At 60.2% G+C, this 13,689-nt stretch overlaps 1 protein-coding gene across 7 annotated transcripts; it reads left to right on the plus strand.

Moving 5' to 3' along the window:
* Positions 1-121: 121 nt before the first annotated feature.
* Positions 122-13,331, plus strand: TPD52L2 (TPD52 like 2). Of its 7 annotated transcripts, none has more exons than XM_055138751.1 (9): positions 131-939; positions 3,715-3,809; positions 5,961-6,109; positions 7,171-7,230; positions 8,715-8,816; positions 10,500-10,526; positions 10,903-10,947; positions 11,506-11,554; positions 11,736-13,331. In XM_055138751.1, exons 1-9 carry the CDS (start codon positions 921-923, stop codon positions 11,811-11,813), a joined length of 624 nt encoding a protein of 207 aa, XP_054994726.1. In that variant the 5' UTR covers positions 131-920; the 3' UTR covers positions 11,814-13,331. The 7 variants fall into 7 exon arrangements, with proteins under 7 accessions (XP_054994730.1, XP_054994727.1, XP_054994726.1 ...); XM_055138750.1 differs by having other exon boundaries at positions 638-939; positions 3,664-3,809; XM_004620253.2 differs by having other exon boundaries at positions 670-939; positions 3,664-3,809; positions 10,906-10,947.
* The last annotated feature ends 358 nt before the right edge of the window (positions 13,332-13,689 follow it).

Raw genomic sequence — 13,689 nt, forward strand, 5'->3', positions numbered from 1 at the left:
GGTGGGGCACCGCCGTGGGACGCCCGGCGGCGGCCTTCGGGGGGGCCTGGATATAGGCTGGCTCTGGGGACGGTGGGCGTGGGGTCGCACGTATGGCCGTCCTGGGCCACGGCCCTGCCGCAGAGCCCTGCCACCCTCGGCGCTCTTCCCGCGTGCCCCCCTGCAGGACGCAGGGGCGAGGCGCTGCAGCGAGGAGCGCTGCCAAGGAGGCGAGCGGGGCAGGCGGAGCCTAGCGCGCCGCGCCGGCCCTGGCCGGGGAGGGGGCGCGAGGAAGGCGCTGCGGCCAGGTGAACGAGGTGCAGGGGGCGGCTGGGCTGCAGGAGGGCAGTCTTGGGCCTGAACACCGATTCGGCAGTGGACACGGCCCTAGATACGTCACACAAACTCCAGCGCGGCCGCAATTCCCTCGGGTGCCCGGAGCCCGGCCCCGCAGGGCCAGCCCGGACTATAAAAACTGACAAGGCGGAGGCAGGTGCCACAGCCGAGGGGGCCTTCGGTGGCGGGACCGGGCTGGAGCCGGACCGCCAGGGTGCCGCCCCGGCCGTCCTCCCGCTCGCCGGCCCTCCGCGCGGCCCTGCCGCTCCCGGGTACCAGCGCGGGTCCGGGGCGGAGCCGGCCGGACGCCGGGGGCGGGGCTGGCGGAGGACCTCGTCTCCCCTTCCGGCTACGTCCGCAATGTCGGCCTATCAGGCTGGAGCGAAGGACCGGTGCTGGGCGGGGCCACACCGTCATTGGACCCCGCTCGAGGGGGCGGGGCACGCGCCGAAGCGGAAGTGGGTCGGCGCGGTGCTGATGACGTAGAGCCGCGGTGGCGGTGGATTTCCGGTGGCGCCTGTGTACGCGGCCCGCGCCTTCCGCTGCGCCCGCTCTCCGCCCCGCGCCCGCGCCCGGTCTCGGCCCCGGCCCGCCGCCGCCCGAACATGGACTCCGCTGGCCAAGGTACGCGCCGCCGGGGGCGCGCGCCTAAGCTCGGCCGCTCCGCGCCCCGCCGCCGCCCGCGCGTCCTCGGGGTCGGCCCGGCCCGGCCCGGCGCGGCCGGGGGGCGCCCGGACAACCCCCCGCGCTCCCGGCCGGCCTCGCCCGTCCCGTGCGCGGGGGCTGCACGCGCCCGTCCGCCCGCTCGGGCAGGCCCGGCCGGCGGGTCGGTGCCGGGTTCTGCTTTCGCTGTCCTGGGGCTCGCGTTTGCTTTTGATGCCTTAGAAGGGGCGAGGAGGCCGCCCGGGGGTGGCGAGGGAGGCCCAGATCGGCGCTCCGAGCACCGCTGTGTGTGCCCCAAGACCCCACCCCCACGGAAGAGAGAGGGTGTAAGCTGGACAGAGGGGACAAAGGCGTGGTGAAGGATAAGACCTTTAGTTAGGATGTCTGCTTGCTTTTTGGGTCATACTTCAGAAGCGTTCCAGGGACCGTCTGGTGCCCGGACCATCATGTACCCTTGTGCACATGAGCCTGAGCACCGTTCGTGTATCCAGCCTTTTGGGCTCTTCTTCATGCCCTGGTCGATGTAGCAGATACACTTGGATTTTCAATTCACGCCTGAAACATGCACTATTCTGGAGGAGTGCTGGGCCTAGAGAGAGTATTGAGGTTAGGGACCAGCCTGACTTTCCTCAGAGCCGAGTTTGAATTCATGGCACATGCATACAGACCCCCAGCACTGCCAGGGGTCACTTCTTTATTGCAGTGAATCATAAAGTTACAAAGATATTTGTGATTAAGTTTTAGGCTACAATGTTCTAACATCAATCTGCACCGGTGCTTTGCCTTCCACCAGTGTCCCCAGTTTCCCTCCTACCCCCCAGTCAGCCTCTGTGGCAGGCACATTTCCCTTGTTAGATTGTTCTGGCGTTCTTCCCCAGCTTATACACACCCACACACATAAACACACAGTCTTCCAACATGTACACACACAGCTGCCCCAGTGGCAGGCAGGCATTCCTCTGAAGAAGAGTCTGCTCTTGGTTTCTATTGCCTTTGGGAGTTTGATACTCCCCTAGGAAGTTTATTTTTACATTGCACATGTGAGATCATTTTGAGTCTGTTCTTCCCCCTCTGACTGATTTCACTCAATGTGATACTCTCCGGATCCAACCTAGTAGCTCCAAAACACATGATTTCGTCTTTTCTTATGACAAGTAGCCCTGTGTATGTGTGCTACAGTTTTTTCATCCAATCAGTGGTCACTCCTGAGAACTGTTTGGGTTTGGGTCAGGGCAATAGGACAGCAGAGAGGGCACTTGCTTGCTGTGACTGACCCAGATTCGATACTCAGCGCCCTGTGTGGTCCCCCAAGCATTGCCAGGAGTGATGTCTGAGTGCAGAGCCAGGGCCCTGAGCACCACTGAGTGCGGCCCAAAGCAGAATCAAACAAAAAGACATAACTAACTTTGAGCACATGCGGTGTAGTTGATACTAATGCTGAAGGCCAATCATTCAAATCTATCTGTGTGATTAGACCGACAGAAACAGGGACCTGGAGAGATGTTGTAGGCTCAGGGCCTTGCGTGCTGCCCACCCCAGTTGGAGTCATCTCCGAGTCTGCCAGGAGTAAGCTCTGAACTGTGCAGGTGTGGTCCCAAGACCAAACTAAGACAACAAGTGGGTGCATGTACCTTTTAGTAAGCCTCTGCTGCCTGCCAGGCCCCTGCTGGGAGGGCCCCGTAGGTGGGGCTGCTTTGGTGTCAAGTGTGTTCAGTCTATTTTTAGCAGACACAAGTTCTATGGGCTTATCTTCAGTGAAAGAGACGTGCTTCTTTTCAACCTTGATGCCTTTTACCTTAAATTAAAATATTTTAGAAAGTCTTTGGTTTGGGGGCATTTGTGCTCAGAGCTTGCTTGTGGCTCTGTGCTCAGGGTCACTCCTGGCAGGGATCGTGGGACCCTACACTGTACCAGAGATCGAACCAGGGTCAGCCATGTACAAGGCAAGTGTCTTCCCCTTCTTTCTCCCCCTTCGTCTCTTATAATTCACTTCTGTGGGCTTGTTTGTTGCCTAGTGTGAGACTAGAGCCTGGGCCTTCCTCACACATGCTGTGCTTTCCACTGAACCACCGCTGGCTCCCTTGCTCATGTGGAGACACACCAACCACAGGAAGAGGCTTCTTTACAGAAAGAATAGGATGGCAGCAGGGAAGGTGATTTTGGTACTGCCTCTGTGAAAGCACGGGATGGGATGTGTTTGAAGGGAACAAAGTCACCTGATTTGGGGTTTTCCCGTGGGTGACCCCTTGTCAGTGATGGTGCACAAGGCAGAGGCACTGGCTGGGAAGAAGGAACCTGGACTGGGTGTGGCCACTGTATGCAGGCCTGGTGGGAGGGCGAGTCCCGTTGTGCAGCTGGGTGGCTGGTGAGCCCTGGGTGTGCTTTTCACACGGGAGCGGAGAGCCAGTCGGCTGGAAGGTGGAGCTTGTGCTTGCAGAGTGTCAGGTTCCTTTGCTCTGAACCACACCTTCAACAAAAGTGTCCTACCTGTGGAGGTGTCACCCTTGGGCCCCTGAACAGGTGCGTGAGTGCCTGCAAGCCCCTGAGACTCACTGGCTTGCCGCCTCTCAGGTCCCACTGCTGCTGTTCCTGGCAGGGAGGAGCCACCCCCCGTCCTGTTCCCTCTGCATCACAGGCCTGCTTCACTCTGTTCTTTGACCTTGGGCCTCGTTTTGTTTCGGTCAGACATCAGCTTGAATTCTCCCAACAAAGGCCTGCTCTCCGACTCCATGACAGATGTCCCCGTTGATGCAGCTGTGGCTACCCAGAGTCCTGCTGTTGAGGGCCTGACGGAGGCGGAGGAGGAGGAGCTCAGGGCTGAGCTCGCAAAGGTACTGTGTGTGGGTCATGTGTCTGGGGGTGGGCAGAGGGTCTCACAGGCTCCTGCGGGGCCAGAGCACAGCTTGTCCGCTGGGGAACCCGGGTGCTGCTGCCGGCAGTGTCTGTCTGGGCGTTCAGCCGGACACTCCCCGATGCCACCAGCCGGCTGCATTCCTGCTCATCTTGGGCAAGTCTTCTGGGATCTGGGAGAAGGCTCAGGACCGGAGCACAGGCTGTGCACTCAGAAGGCGTTGAATGTTCCTGGGTATGGCTCAATGTGGCCCTCAGAGCAAGGAAGTGGTAATAAAAGGGAGGATGCCTTAAGTCCACAGGGCTTCAGAATAAAGGCCTCCGAGGGAATATTTTTTTGGGGTTGTGCCTGGCCTGGCAGTGCTGGCTCGCCAGGGCTCAGCCTGGCCTTGGGCATGTGCGATGTGATGAGCGCCGGTACCGCGAGCAGCCCCCCTGCTCCAAATGGCTTTCCTGTTGGTTTGGGTTTGGGTTTTGGGGTCACTCCTGGTGGTTAGGGGAGCCATGTGGGTGTCAGGAATTGATCCCAGGTTGGCCATGTGAAAGGCAAGCACCCTACCTGCTGTGCTATAGCACCGCCACCTTCCTCCTCAATGTAGTTTTTGTTTTGTTTTGTTTGGCCATACCCTGCAGTGCTCATGGTTTTCTCCTGGGTCTGTGCTCAGGGATTATTCCTGGCGGGCTTGGAGACATATTTAGTTCCAGAGATCGAATGCAGATTAGCCACATACAAGGTTGCGCCCTATCTGCTATACTGTTGTTCTGGCCTTGTGATTTTGTTCGGTTCTGTGCCCCCAACCAGTGGTGTCAGGGCTTACTCATGGCTCTGTGCTCAGGGATCACTGCTGGCAGTGCTTTGGGGACCATTTGTGGTACCAGGGATCGAGCCCAGCCCCAGAGGTTCCCTGGTTGCACCATAGCCAAGGCTTACCCGCAGGCCTTGGTGCACACTTTCCGTCCCATCTCCTTGACCCCCTCTGACCTGCCAGTCCAGCCCCAAGTGGAGGCTTCTAGACCTTCTCTGAATTCAAAAAGGGTTAAGGGAGGCACAGCCTCAAGTTCAAGGAAAGCTAGAGTTTGCCTTTTATTTTGTTGTTTTATTTTCTGTTTCTTGGGTCATGTCCATCAGTACTTGGGGCTCTGTACGTGGTGCCAGGGATCTAACCAGGGTGAGCTGCAGAACCCTTGTCCTGTATCTTGTGCCCTAGGCTTTGCCTTTTACCTCAGATCCAAAGATTTCATGTGTGTGAGGCCCGTGACCCATAGATGGAATGACGTGGGAACTCGTTTTTCACTTAGAATTTTCCACCTCCGGGTTCCTGGAGGACGCCAGCATTAGGCCCTGTTGGAACCTCTGGCCAGTGATGAGCAACTGACTTCTGGATTGGCCGGGAATAGTCTCCTTTTAAGATGATCTCATGTGTGTTTTAATTGGTTCTTTAACTCTTTAGCTCCAAACTGCATTTTCCTGTGTTGCTTTTCTGAGAACAGCTGTTTGAAGGCTCACTCTTGGGGAGCAGGGAGATTCCAGACCAAGTGCCTCTTTGTATGAGGAGGCTCCCCCAGGGCCACACCCTAGCACTGCTGCCTGCTGTGGCCTCCCCAGCCCTGTACTGCCCTTGGTACCCACCTGCACCCTCCAAACAGGCTGAGCCAGACTGAGAATCGTTGTTCCTGGTGTAACACAGGAGTGAAATTGGTGAGAACCCTGCACCCCTAAAGCCGCTGGGAGACTCCTCATTTCTCTACCCTTGAGCCACAGCTGGCCGTGCAGGAGGCTGCTCCCAGCTCCATGCTCCGCGTCCTTCCGGCTGCTGCACGCCTGGCCCTCTGCTGCCCCGTGGCTCCGGCTGGCCTAAGCCCCGGGCTCGTTGTGTCTGCCTCGTCACTGTCTCCTGGGCTCAGAGGGCCTGGCTGCTCTTGCACAAGCCCAGCCCCAGAGCCCAGAGGGAAAGGGGAGGGCCCTGGGGGCCGTTGGGTGCAGGGTTCGCCGTCCCTGCTAGAGGATGCAGAGTGTGTGGAGTCGGCTGGAGGGCCGCCATGGCAGGGGCGCTGGGCTCTGCGGATGGCCAGCTCCCTGTCTCCTGAGCGCGGGGCCCTGCGCTGGCTGACTGCCGACCGCTGCCCCACAGGTGGAGGAAGAGATCGTGACGCTGCGCCAGGTGCTGGCCGCCAAGGAGAGGCACTGCGGGGAGCTGAAGCGGAAGCTGGGCCTCTCCGCCCTGGAGGGCCTGAGACAGAACCTGTCGCGGAGCTGGCATGACGTGCAGGTCTCGAGCGCGTAGGTATCTGCTCCCAGCACGAGCCCGGGAGGGGGGTGGTGGCATACAGGGGCCCTCAGTCGAGCCATTGTACTTGCTTGGGTTCAGAGAGCGTCTGCAGGTGTGTTCCTCTGTAGCTCAGTGCAGCCCGGAGTAGCCAGAATAAAACACAGAAGCAAAGCAAGAGGCCAGAGCGATAGTACAGTGGGCAAAGTGCTTGCCTTGCACATGGCTGGCCCAGGGTCGATCCCTGGCATCTCATATGGTACCCTGAGCCCACCAGGAATAATTCTTGAGCTCAGAGCCAGAAGTAAGTCCTGAGTATCGTCTGCTGTGCCCCCAAAATAAAGCAAAGGTAAAGAAAAACCAGGGACCGGAGAAGCAGTTTAGGCATTTGCCTTGCACTTGGTCAGCTGGGGTCTATTCCCTGACAACCCATGTGGCACCCAGGGCCCCGCCAGGAGTGATTCCTGGACACAGAGCCAGGAGTCAGCCCTGAACACTGGGGTGTCACCCAAAAACAAAAAAGAAGTTTATAAAAAAAAAAAATTTCTTTGTGCTAGGAAAGTATAGTTTCGTATTTCAGTAAATGATCTCAAACGTGTTTGGGGTCACAGGCACTGCGAGGAGCCCCTCACTCGGCCCGGCCTGCTGGGCAGGTCTGCACAGAGGTGATCCTGCTCTTACTCGCCCGGCTGCGCGCATGTGCGTGCACTGGGCCAGTCTGTGCAGAGTAGTCCTACTCTCGCCCCGCCCAGTGGTGGGGTCTGTCCCTGCCCCTTCCAGCAGGCCCTGCCATTCCCCTGGAGGGGCGTGCGTGTGCGTGTGCGTGTGCGTGTGCGTGTGTGTGTGTGTGTGTGTGTGTGTGTGTGCGCGCGCCCCTCATCTGACCTCCGGTGCTCAGGGATCACTCCTGGTATGCTTCGAGACCCTGCATGGTGGCAGGGCTCACACTGGGCTTGGCCTCAGGGAGGGAGGGCGAGCAGCTTTCCCTCTGCACCGTCTCTATGGCGCCTTCACTTGGACTTAGACGCAGAGTAAGAGTGTTCTAAGTAATTTCTCGCACACTTTCTGTTTTTAGCTATGTGAGAACTTCTGAGAAACTCGGAGAGTGGAACGAAAAAGTGACCCAGTCGGACCTGTGAGTGCCTTCGCCCACCCTGCTCGGGCACCAGCAAGCTTGGCGATCTACTGGCTTTTTCTCTGTCCTTTCCCTAATAATGCGTTTCTCCTCTCAAATACGAAAGAAGCTCTGCTTTGAACCATGGGACAGGTTGCTGTCCTGGGCGGAAGTTCAGCCAGCCCCCGAGCCATGCTGCGAGCGCCCCTGTGCAGACCGTGCCCTCCCAAGAGGAGCTGTGCCAGGCCCCTCAGCTAGCCGAGGTTGGCAGTGCCAGCCGGGCCATCAGAGCTCGACCTGGCTTGGCGGGTCTGTTGGGTCTGTTTTCAGGAGACCCACGCCTGACTGCACTCTGGGGTCCTGGCGTGCAGGATGTGCTCCAGCCCCGTCCGCAGGGCACAGAGAGAAGCAGAATCGGGCCTTGGGGTGCTGGGCTGTGCCCCGCCCTGACAGCGGGGTGGGTGAGGGCACCGTTGCATTTCTCCTGACAGCTGCAGTGGAGAATAACTTGGCGTTTTCTTTGATCCCTGGGGAGGGGACGCGGCAGGGTCTGCACTGAGGATGGCTGGGCGGGCCTGTCAGTCACTGGTGGGCGGGGCCACACCCTGTGGGTTTTCAAGGCTGCTCCTGGCTCTGGGCGCAGGAGTGCCGGCACTGGTATCAGATGGACTGGGCCACGCCAAGGGCCCTGCCTTCCTGTGCCTCTCCACGTTGGGGCTGGGAACTTGCAGCCCATCAGTTTGGCGGCACTGGGGGGCGCCAGGCCAACCTTGGGGTCCTCAGGAACGCCAGCTGGTCCAAACTGCGGGCATAGGAGCCACACTGCACTTTCCCAACCGCCTCCCAGGCTAGGGGAGCCTGGGGCTGCTCTCGGGGGCTCCCATGTCTTAGCATGGAGCAGGCCGGTTTCTCCTGGGGCTCCTTCTGCAGGTGCGGCTGCTGGGCACAGGAGTGCCCCTCTGATACCCCTTGCACCCAGTGCTCCCCGCTGCCTTCCCGAGTGCTGCTGGTGAACTACTTCCTCCCGGGGAGCCTGGTGTGTGCACCCTCGCTCTCTGCCCTTTCCCTCCCCCCTCCCCTCCTCTCTCCCCCCTCTCCCCACCTTCCCGCTCTTTCCTCACTCTCCTTTCTCTTCTTCCTCTTTCATCCTCTCCCTCTCTCCCTTTCTGTCTCCCTCTCTCTCCCTCTCTCTCCCTCTCCCTGTCCCCTCCTCTCCCCCTCAGCCCCTCTTTCAGAGTGCACAGGTTCTGGCTGCACTTTCTCCTGGACCACTCTAGTGCTTTAGTTCTTGAGTGCTTTGGTTGCAGGTGACAGGTGACAGGAGATTAAAGCATCCTGCCGGGCCCAGAGAAACACCCAGCTCTCCAGGGCGGCTCTGCTTTTGGGGGCACAGGAGACCCCTGCCAAGGGTCACCTGAGCACAGGAGCCAGTGCCCAGTTCTCAGGCCTGGGCTTGGGCCTGCCACTGCTCTGGGCAGGTTGTAAGTGCTGTCTTCCCTTCTCAGCTACAAGAAGACTCAGGAAACCCTCTCCCAGGCGGGACAGAAGACCTCAGCTGCCCTGTCCACTGTGGGCTCTGCCATCAGCAGGAAGCTTGGAGACATGAGGTGCGACACCGCCCAGCCCTGGGCCAGTGGAGCAAGCTCTGGACTGCGTGTCCACCTTTGCTGTCGAACCCGCTTGGGATCTTCTCTCTGCCTCTGCTGGGCGGGTGGGCAGGGGGTGGGGTGGGCAGGGGGAGCTGCAGGGCCAGGAGTGCTGTGGCGATTCTCACGAGGTGACGCTGCTACTTGTCACCCGTCCCCCCGCCCAGTACTGGCAGGATCTTCCCCCTTCCAGGGCCCTCAGCCCAGGGTGCTCTCCGGGGGCCAGCGGTCCCTCTGGACCCTCAGAGGTGTTCAGGAGCCCAGGCCTGGGGCCAAGGAAAGCAGGTAGCTCCTCCCACCTGCCACCTTTGGCCTCCCCCTCCCTGGTGGGCCTGGAGCTGGGGCAGGGGGTGTGTGTGAGGCCCTTGGCAAGGCCCTCTCGGGGGCCAGGCTGTCATCATGGCTGCCAGCTGCAGTGAGATACGGTCTCCAGGCCCTGCTCTCCTGGGCTTCAGTCCTGTGGGTCTCTGGGGGGCGGCTGCTCTGACCTCTCCCTTGTGGGGGTGTGTTCCAGCTACTCCCTGACTTGGCCCCTGGCCTGCAGTCAGAGTGGCTTCCCCTTCAGTCCCGCCGCCTGGGCTCTTTGTTTAGAACCTTTCTGCCCTTGTCTCTGCTTTCTCTGCCTGGGGCCCCCCCAACAGCTGTATGACTTAGGAGGACTTCTGTGGGCTGTTGCTCTGAGCAGCTAGCTGCCTGGGCAACCCTGTTGGGGTCTCACGGCAGCCCCTGGCCTGGGGGATCTCTTGTTCTCTTGTTTGACACGGGATGGCTCTTCTCTGGGTTCTGGGCTGTGCAGCGGTCACAGCCCTGGTGGCCTGGCCTGGCCTCCAGAGATCCAGCAAGGAGAATGTGGCAGTGTGTGGGGGTCAGTGTGTAAGGGCCCCCCCGTGAAGGTCACTGTCGGGGCAGACGCGCTGATCAGGTCTGGGACTGTCAAGCAGAGACTCCCTGACGGACTCTGCCAGCCGCCTCCTAGTGTGGCCTCGATCGGTCGTGAGCTGGTTGGTGGCACAGCCTGTGTGAGTCCCCTGTAGTGCGGCCCCCCGTGGGGCGTCTGTGCTGGAGGTCAGCGCACCCCTTGCCACTTCTGAGAATGGGTCAGGGTCAGGTGTGGGGTAGCTCCCCCCACTGGCACCACCCTCGGGCCTGTCCAGGACAGAGAGGCAGGGAGTAGGCCAGGTTGCTGGGCTAGCGGCAGAGTCCTCTTCTGACTGCAAGGGGGTGTTAAGCACCTTGAAGGGATGTGGGCTGTTGTGGGTGCTTCTCCCCCCCCGGTGGCCCTCGGGCACTTCAGCTGCTGGCCCCTCTCAGGGCCTGAAGCCTCTGAGGCACAGAAGGGTGCAGCAGGCTTGACCCTGAGCCCCAACTACTGGCTCCTTCCCTCTGCCTCCCGCGGGTGTGTGTCTTATGTGTGTGTAAGGTGTGGTTGGTGTGGTGTTGTATGGGTGGGGTGTGTGTGAGTGTGTTGAGATTGCATGTGCGGTGATAGGTGTGTCAGGTGTGTGGTGCATGGGTGTGGTGTGTGTGAATTGTGTGTGTGGTGGGGTGGGGTTGCGCGCTCTCTGGGCTCTGCGGCTGCTCACCACTCCTGTCCCCACCTGCCTAACTCTGCGTTTCTTCTTTCCTGCTGCCGCCACCTCTCAGGGCTCGTCCGTTCTCGCACTCCTTTAGGTAAGGCCGGACACGGCGAGACTGCTGGGGGTGTGGCTCTCTAGCCTGCCTCGCACGTGGGCCCTGCCAGGCCCCTGCCTGGCCGCAGAGCACGTCCTCAGCCCCACCGGCGGCCTTCGGGAAGGTGCTCTTGAGTGAGCGGTGGGCCCCGCCGTGCTGCTCATGGTTCTCTCTGCCTTTCCCCCGGCAGTCCAGGGGGACTCAGTCCCTGACACTTGTTGGGGTGGGGGTGGGAGTGAATTAAGGGCGGCCACCAGAGCCGGGTCCTGTCTGTGTTGTGCTCGGCTCCAAGTGCGTGGCCAGCTCCTTCAGCTGGGTTGGGGCCCGTTGGCCTGTGTCTGACTCGCGCCTTCTCTGCTTCTGCCGTGCTCCCCAGCAGCAGCTCCTCCATCCGTCACTCCATCAGTATGCCAGCCATGAGGTAACATCCCTGCAGCTGGGACCACGTTCCCTGGGGCTCTGTTGGCTGGGGGTGGGCAGGCCGCCCCTGCAGCTGGGACCGTGTTCCCTGGGGCTTTGTTGGTTTGGGGGGCGGGCAGGCCGTCGGCTGAGGCATGTGGGAAGGCTCTCGTGCACCTGTGCACCGACACACTTGATGCCCGAGGCCCTGAGGGGCTTCCCTCCACCCCGGGACCCTCCTGCACTGGCCATGACACCCGTCCCTTAACAGTCCTGGTGTTTGTCTCCACCTAGTGAGCCCCCGTGGGCTCAGCCGGGACCTGCGTGCTGCTGGGTGTCTCCAGCTGGTAGCCTTCAGGGTTTCGTTTCTTGGGGGCGCTGGTGCCGGGGGCCTGCTTCTTCTGAGTGACCTTGGCTGGACTTTCTGCAGGGGGCTACCTTGCCCCCTTTTGGCTTCTGTTCTCTGTATTTTTTTTGCAGTGAAGTCTTAGGGTCTTTGCCGAGGATGGGCCTGACCCTGAGGCTGTTTCCTGAGGGCACCTGCCACTCCCTCATGCCCACTCCTCCCCTTTCCTCACAGGACTTCCGCCACCTTCAAGTCCTTTGAAGACCGAGTTGGCACCATCAAGGTAATTGTACCCAGATTCTCTTGGTGGGGTGTGACCTGTCTCTTGGGGAAATGGGTGACCGCCAGGGCCATGCACCCAAGTGCGCGCAGGGCTCTGCCCGGAGTGGCCGTGCCGTCTGAGTCCTGCCCAGCCCGGGGCCTGCCTTCTTGGAGTGCTCTCCCTTACGCGTGCCTTTCTCTAGTCCAAGGTCGTGGGCGGCAGAGAGAACGGCAGCGACAACCTTCCCTCCCCGAACGGGGGTGGCGACAAGCCTTTCTAAGCCGCTGCAGCCTGCCGGGCAGTGGACCCAGTTCATGCCCCCGTCAGCACCGCGGAGCCGCTGCCCAGATGCGTCGGACTGTTGGTGCTGCCACCTGTGCCCTGGTTGCCGGCTGGTGTGGCTGAGTCTCCTCATGGACACTTTCCTCGGTTCTGGCGCCAGCCTTCCTGGCGCAGGAAGTGGACAGGGTGGTGAGTGCCCGGCTTTCGGGACTCTGGTTCCCGCTGCTGCGTGTGGGCAGAGGACTGGGAGGCCCGTCCCAGGAGGGCGCCCAGGGAGCCCACTGCCCTGCAGCTGCTTTGCTGGCCAGGGTGGCGTCGGCGCTCCGGGGCCCTCCAGAAGACAGGTGGTTCCAGCAGCTGCCTGGCACTGCACTAGTGATTGAGCTTTGACTGAGGCAGAGTCTTTATTTTTTAAACGCAGTGGACTTTCCAGAAATTAAAACTAAGCCAAGCAGCTTTATAACCTTGTAGAGAATATCGTTTCCTTGGACTCCAGCTGAAACACAAGCCTTACATCGCCGTATGCTGTCTGACCATCCGCAGATGTGTGGGGGCCGCGCCTAGTGGGGCTCTGCGTGCTCTGTGGCCTTTGGCACGGTGCTTGCTTCTCTGGACACTGTCCCTAGGCATGAAGCTGGCTCCTGTGTCTTCCTCTGCTTTCTGCGGGGCTTACGGGCCTCGGGTGGGTTGCAGGGACAGGAGTCACCTGCTGCCTCGACTGCAGCGCCGTGTGTGGCCACATGGCCATGGCCCCTGCCTGTCAGCTGCCCCTGGATGTGGCCTAGGTGTCGGGTCAGCTGGAATTCTGCCTTCCCTCTGCCTGGGAGCTGTGGAAGTCCCTGCCCTGCTGGAGGCTGCTGCCCTTGTGGTGTCTTATTCCGGGCTCTGCCTGTCCACCTGCTTGGCTGGAGGAGATGTCCACAGACACTTAGGGTGGCCCTGCGGGGCCTGGTCTCCGCAGTATGTGTTGGCAGGTGCAGGGCCTGGTGGTGCCCTTTCCAGTTCAGCTGGACGGTAAAGGCGCTCTGCTGTCCAGCTGCCTCTCAGCCCCTCTCAGTGTGGGTCTCCAGGAACGACGGCTCCAGTGGCCACCGGGAGCATGCGAGGTCAGGGACAGTCGCCACATGGAGGTGGCCAGGCAGAGTTCAGACTTGGAGGTACAGAGGTACATCTGATGTGCACCCAGCTCTCTAGCTCTGCCCTTGCTGGGCAGCTGGGGGCCCTTTCTTTCCTGGCCGGTGGAGATGTGCTCTGAGAATATGGAGGACAGTTGGTGGTGTGCTGGGCAGAACCTCTGGCCCCGGGGAGGAGCAAAGCTTCCTCAGTGTCTCTGTCGGGGGACCAGTGTCTGCCCAGCACCCGCCATTTGGCAGATGACCGTCCTTACAAACATTTGTAATATACTTTTTATATATCATGCATCTTGCTCATTTTATTTTCAGGATTATTAAGAATTTCTATGCTATTATGTGGCATTCAATAACATTTAATAAATGTTCTGTTCCTGTGTTCTTGCTCCAGTGGGCAGACTTCATTCTGTTAAAGTATCGGGGCACATGCCTTTCTGTATTAGTGAGCATTTTCTTAGTCCCTGACTTAGGGACTACTAGGTCAGGGTCACTCACTGAGGCCTTCCTTGTTCTGGGAGCTTCAAACAGACCCACCGTGGATAACCCCTCTTCCAAGCTGCTGCCAGTGCTCAGTGCTTGCTGTGCTTTGTCGCCTGGGGGTGATTGGTGCAGGAGCCCAGGGATGTGTTGCTCCCAGGGGCCTGGCCCTGTCAAACTCATTTTCCTTTTTCTTTTCCTGTTTTTTTTTTTTTTTTTTGGCCACATTCTGGTGGGACTCAGGCTCCTCTCCCCGCCACGGGGTGC

Source organism: Sorex araneus, chromosome 5 (genome assembly GCF_027595985.1).
Source record: "Sorex araneus isolate mSorAra2 chromosome 5, mSorAra2.pri, whole genome shotgun sequence".
Taxonomy (NCBI): Eukaryota; Metazoa; Chordata; class Mammalia; order Eulipotyphla; family Soricidae; genus Sorex; species Sorex araneus.

Bases quoted from the DNA above. Each gene is read 5' to 3' on its own strand.
- TPD52L2 (XM_055138750.1), top strand. The intron at 6,110-7,170 runs GTAGGTATCTGC...TTCTGTTTTTAG, and splicing joins GACGTGCAGGTCTCGAGCGC to CTATGTGAGAACTTCTGAGA. The intron at 7,231-8,714 runs GTGAGTGCCTTC...TTCCCTTCTCAG, and splicing joins AAAGTGACCCAGTCGGACCT to CTACAAGAAGACTCAGGAAA.